General features: G+C 56.5%; 1 protein-coding gene across 1 annotated transcript in view; it reads left to right on the top strand.

Annotated features, from left to right (window-relative positions):
* LOC144233595 (docking protein 2-like) overlaps positions 1-4182 on the top strand; it is a 4510-nt gene extending 328 nt beyond the window's left edge. The window contains exons 2-5 of the mRNA XM_077766574.1: positions 814-1095; positions 1359-1446; positions 2353-2537; positions 3040-4182. Coding sequence (XP_077622700.1) covers positions 814-1095; positions 1359-1446; positions 2353-2537; positions 3040-3660 — 1176 coding nt within the window. The 3' untranslated portion in view covers positions 3661-4182. The remainder of the gene's footprint in view (positions 1-813; positions 1096-1358; positions 1447-2352; positions 2538-3039) is intronic.
* The last annotated feature ends 1766 nt before the right edge of the window (positions 4183-5948 follow it).

Here is a 5948-nt window from a genome sequence, read left to right as displayed (position 1 = left end):
TCAAGCCCCAAACCGGGCTCTTTGCAGATGGCTGTTTGCCAGTGGGGGGGAGGCTAAATGAGGGCTCTGACTCCATTTCTTGCCTCTAAGGCTCTGTGGCAACATGGGATGCTTTGGAAGGGAATGCAGGGGAAGGTGGGGGGATAACTTGGAATTGCTGCGGAAATTCCTTCTCCCTTTCCTGCCCCAGTGGGATGAGTTTGGCTGGTGTCAAGCTTGAGCTGGGGGTCTCTGTGGCCAGCCTCCTTTTCCTTCCTTGGCCTCCTCGAATGAGGAAGTCCTCTGTCACTCGGCTGACCCGCACAAGGGCTTCTCTGTCTCTCTCATGACCCAACCTATCAAAGGATGAAGCAGGAAGGTTCAAGAGGGTAGACTGAAGTTCCTGGCATAGGGTTTTCTGTAGGACCTCACACAGAGCAAGAGTGATGGGCTCTGACCTGGGCCCTCATGCACCCTCTCGTCCCTCCTCTGGGCTTCAGGGACTCACAGGCTTTTTGCCCCTCAACTCAGATTTTGGTTGGGCCTGCCTTGCAGTCTGCCTCTCCGGTGCTCCCTTCTGCCACTGCTTTCCATTCGCTGTCACCGCAGGCCTCTTTCTCGGTTGTGTGGGGCAGATCTCCAATGCTTGCTAATTCCTAAGGCCCCTGTTATCCTCTCTGACTCCTTGGGTCTATGGTGATCTTCACCTCTCTCTCTGACCCAAGCGATGTTCCACGCCCTCCCCTGTGGTTCCTTGTCTCCTCGTTGATCACCATCTCTTTGTCTCTGGGTGGCTCCCTCCCGACACCTTACCTGCCATGCGTCTGGGTTCAGAAATGGCGCCGGTTCGGGGCTATGCTGTATGGAGAGTCGGGCTGCGCCCTGGCCCGACTGGAGCTCCTGGAAGGCTCCGAGAAGCCGCGCCGGGGAGAGCCTGCCAGGAGGGTGATCCGCCTCAGTGACTGCCTACGGTTGGCTGAGGCCGGCGGGGAGGCCAGCAGTCCCCGGGATACCAGCGCCTTCCTCCTGGAGACCAAGGAGCGCCTGTACCTGCTGGCAGCCCCCGCTGCTGAGCGCAGTGACTGGATGCAGGCCATCTGCCTCTTGGCCTTCCCTGTGAGTCACCCAGTGGTGCAGAAAAGGGAAGGGGCTTGCACATGGGAGTGGGTGTTATATGGGGCACTTGGTACTTGCTGTGGGCAGGTGTTATAAGAGCCAAGGTCAGGATGCTGGGGGCGGTTCCTTGCTGGGGGGTGGGGGTGGACCCTAATCCAGAATGCAGACAGGGATGGCAGGTTGAGTGTGCTCTGGAGGGAGTCCTGGGTCACAGGTGGGGCTTGGCATTGGTGACAGTGGTGAGACCTTGGCCTCCTCCTCAGGGCCAGAGGAAGGAGCTGCTGGGGCCGGCGAGGAAGGGCAGCTGGCCCTGCATGGAGGAGAATGAACTGTACAGCAGCACGACCGCAGGTGAGGGGCTGCCTCTCCTCCTAGGGCGCCCTCCCCAGGGTGTGGTGGGGAGGAGTTGTGGGCCGTGGCTGGCCGCCTCTGAGTCTTCCTGCCCTGTGGTTGCCCCCAACCCCGGCCAGTCCCCTTATCAGCTTCTCTGCATCATTTCCGGGAGTGGCCTGAGGTGGCTGAGCCTGGACTGCTCTGGGTGTCAGGCCTCTTCCCCCACCCCCACCCCTGTGGCTCGCTCCCTCTTGCCCGGGCCCTGATGGTAGCAGAGGGCAAGGCTGGGGGATCTGGTGAAAGTGCTGCTCTTGAGCCCTCTGTCCTTGGGGCCTGAGTGACTGTCTGAGAAGAGAATGGTTTTATTTTTGTGGATTTAAGATGTGCAGAAAGCTAAGGGAGCTTTCTGCTGATGAGACAGTCCCTTTTTGTGAAGTCTAACCCACCGAGTTGGGCGTGTGTGGGGAGCAGATGGACACAGGGTGACATTCAAGCTCCACCTCACAGAGGGCACTGGATGGCATCAGCAGTGGGTGGGCTGGCTGCGAGCTGGGAGGGTAAGGTCGGCTGCACCTGCAGCTGTGACAGCAGGACTTGGGGAGGAGGCTGGGTCGGGGTGGGAGAGTAGGTGGAGAAGACAAGGCTGTGGCTCTGGCAACAGGAGCAGGAAGGATGTGGGCACAAGGTTGGGGTGCACGTGGCCAGGGCATGATGCCGACTAGGCTAGGGGGTGGAGGCACCTGCATTTTGGAGAATATGACCTGTCACAGGGCAGCTCAGCCTCCAAGACGCAGGCTGCAGGGTCAGGGGCACAGGGATAATGCCTTTTCTGGAGGCCTCTGGCACGCTTATTTAGAGCAGAGTTGAGGCAGGACAGCTGTTTCCCATGAACTGCCTGATCCCTCTCCCCTCTCTCCTTGCCAGTGGCCCCCCGCAAGCAGTTCTCTGTGACCATGAGACCCACAGAAGCCAGTGAGAGGTGCCGGCTCCGGGGATCCTATACCCTGCGGGCTGGAGAGAATGCTCTGGAGCTGTGGAGTGGCCCTGAGCTGGGCACCCAGCTATATGAGTGGCCTTACAGGTTCCTGAGGCGCTTTGGGCGGGACAAGGTGAGCAGGGGCTGCTGTGCTGAGCAGGTTGAGAGAAAGAACTGTGAGAGAGGAGATTGTCAGGGAGAGGGCAAAGGGAGCCCCAAGGAAGAGAGCATGGGAGGAGGAAGGGAAGGCTGAGATAAAAGTCAGCAGAAGAAAACAGCCAAAGGGGAGAGAGCCAGGGGAGGGAGAGAGAAGTTGGAGTGGGTGGGGACTAGAAGGACCAGAGAACAGGAAGAAATAGGGAGGTCAGAGGAGTAAACAGTGGCTGGTGTTGTTGAGAATGAATATATACCAAGCTCCACACTTGAATGGATGGAAGGGAGAAGGAAGGGATAGGAGAGAGGGCTTTGCTTGTTAAGGAAAAAACCCAGAGGGAGGAGAACCATCCCGGGGAGAAGCTCTTACTGTTCCTGTGGAGGGAAGTTGGAAGCAACAGATTTGTGGCTGGGAGCTGGGTCTGGGAGAAGCGACTCCATCCTGTGGACCGGCCAGTAATCTCCCTTTCCCCTCCACCCAGGTAACCTTTTCCTTTGAGGCAGGCCGGCGTTGCGTCTCTGGAGAGGGCAACTTTGAGTTTGAAACCCGGCAAGGCAATGAGATCTTCTTGGCTCTGGAAGAAGCCATCTCTGCCCAGAAGAACAGCACCCTTCCTGGGCCCCAAACCCAGCCAGCCGCAGCCCCTGCGGTGCTGCCCCGGCCAGAAAGCCCCTATTCCCGGCCTCACGACTCACTGCCACCTCCATCGCCCACCACTCCAGTCCCCACTACCCGGCCACAGGGTTCAGAGGGGGAATACGCAGTGCCCTTCGACGCAGTGGCCCATAACCTGGGGAAGAGCTTGAGGGGCATCCTGGCGGTTCCTCCTAAGATCCCAGTGGACCCTCTCTATGACAGCATTGAGGAGCACCCAGCCCCGCACCCCGACCACATATATGATGAGCCCGAGGGAGTGGCCGCCCTGTCCCTGTATGACAGCCCACAGGAGCACAAGGGGGAAGCCTGGAGGAGGCAGGCCACAGCTCACAGGGACACCAGCAGCCTCCAGCAAGTCTACTCAGCAGGGCAGGACTTCTCTGCGTCTGGCTGGCCACCGGGAACAGAGTATGACAATGTCGTACTTAAGAAAGGCCCTAAGTGATGGGAGACAGAGGAGATGTGGACTTTATTGGATGCTGGTGCTGAAGCTATCCTGTGCCTGCTGGGACACTGGTCAGAGGCTGGTGCAAAGTAGCCTGAGGGCGACCACAGGCCACCCTTCTAGTTTCTACAGGTTACTTCTCCTGGCCACCGCACTCCAGGGACTTCCCTCTGCGCCTTCCAGAGCCCTAGCCTTGGCCTGCCCTAGTCTGGTCTGAGGAGTTGTCCCTCCCAGGGCCTGCTGTGTGAGTCATAGTCCCAAAGCAGGAAGAATGCCCTAAAGAGACGCACCCTCCTCCTACCCCTTTTCCACTTCCTCTTCTGTCTTTCCTAAAGGAAGCTTGGGCATTTAGGGCAGAGGACAAATGGATGTCAGCAAATTGCCCTGGTTCCTTGCCTTATACAGGCCTCCTCCCTGCTAACGTCCCCTTCAGGGGACCGCCCTGGCTCCAGGCACTGGGAGGATGGCAGCAGCTTTATGTAGGTTTTGGGCTTCTCTGTGGCATTAAACACATCTGGAATATTTCTGTGTGGCATAAGTGCTGTGGGGCGGGGATGGGAGAGCCACGGCCCTCTTGGGGACAAACGCTTCAGTTGGCCACTGTTGACACCTCCTGTCTCAGCAGCAAGATCTTCTCTGGGCCTAGGCTGGGTCCCACGCATCTGTCCACAGAGTGGGGGAGGGGGGTCTGTGAAAGTCAGGGCACTATGGGAAAGAGGTGCAAGCATCTCTAACCCTTTGCTAGCTTAGAGTCAACACCAGGAACGTAGTGGGGAGGCAGGGTGTATATGTGAAGAGCTGGACTGGAGGATGAGAAGCAGCAGGCACTTAGTGAAGCTCTTATGCACTGGAAGTGGGAGTAACCAGCTGTGTGGCCTTGGATCGATCCCTTGCCTTCCTAAGACTTGCTTTCTTTGTTCACCATGTAGGGTTCTGAGAACTCTTCCTGCTCTGTAATTCTCCATAGACCCTCAGTATCCCACTTCCCTACAAGTCAGCCTCTATGCCCTGTGCTGCTTCCCGCCCCCCCCGCCCCAACACCTGCTTTTAGTCCATGTCAATATCACATCATGTCATGTCAATACATTTCTGCTACCAGCCAGTTCAGCCAATGTTATAGAGCATTGCAAGGCTCTAGACTGCCCTGGCCTCAAGATGCTGACAGCCCAGAGAGGGCTGAGACAAGGGCACAGATGTCTATTACAAGTCACTGCATTACATTAATGTGGCACAAGGTGAATCAGGGTCCTGGGGGCCCAAGGGGACAACTGTTCACTGGGGGCATCTGAAGACCTCATCCGGAAGGTGGATCTTCAAGGATGCAATGTGATGAAGAATAAGGAGTGTGTGAAGAGAGCATCGTGGGTAGATCAATGAGCATAAGTGAAAATGTGGAGGAAGGTATGCATATGCTCGGGAAAGAGTTCCACATTCAGTGTATGTAGGGAACACATTCAGAGTGTAGGGCCATCTAGTTGGGAGGGCAGGGTCCAACCATGTTGTTGGGGGAGGGGTGACAGAGGAAGGGGGGAATGACAAGACTTTTGAGCAGAGAGTCCCATAAGAGTGGTGCGTTAGGGCCAATAACCCCAGCAGCTCTGTGGGAAATGGACTGGGGGTAGGATGGTTTGGGGCTGACTTGGAAGAGAAATTCAGAAAAGATTGGATTCAAAAGATGTTGAGATGGAGCCTGCAGATCTTAGAGTCATGTTGGGATCCCAGAGAAATAGAGTTTCTGGAAAGATTCAGGTTTTGGGAAGAAGATGAGCTTCGTTTCTAACACATAGAGGTTAAGGTGGCTTTTCTGTATCCAGCTAGAAGAATCCTAAAAGCAGTTGAAAAGGGGCTCCAGGGCTCAGGAGGGAAATGAGATAGAGCTTCTGCATTGTGTTGTGATCTAAGTTTTATCTCAAACCATGCCTTTGCCCCTTGTTAAAGGAAGTCGAGCCAGTGGGTGAGCAGGCTAGAGACAGAGTGGGAGGTGGGCTTCCTGGAGCCTTGCCTCTTTTGTCTGTACCAAAGGGCTGTCCCTATTGCCACCATCCAATCGCAGCCTCAGAATAAATTGGAGGCAGAAAGGCTTAAGACATTTAAGGGCTTCAGTCATGCCCCTCTCCAGGTCAGGCACAGGAGTTGAGAGGCCCTTAAGCAAGGATACCACATTTGTAATATCCTTCAGGTAGCACTTGAGGTGGACATCCCAGCTCAGCCCTGCAGGGGGCAGTGTTAGCCTGTGGAAAAGGCCACTGGGGGCTTAGCTGCTGCCCAGTGCAGGGGGGGGGGGGGGG

The sequence above is a fragment of the Crocuta crocuta genome, unplaced genomic scaffold (assembly GCF_008692635.1).
Source record: "Crocuta crocuta isolate KB4526 unplaced genomic scaffold, BGI_CrCroc_1.0 scaffold225, whole genome shotgun sequence".
NCBI classification, from domain to species: Eukaryota; Metazoa; Chordata; class Mammalia; order Carnivora; family Hyaenidae; genus Crocuta; species Crocuta crocuta.
This window is presented reverse-complemented; position numbering and strand designations above follow the sequence as displayed.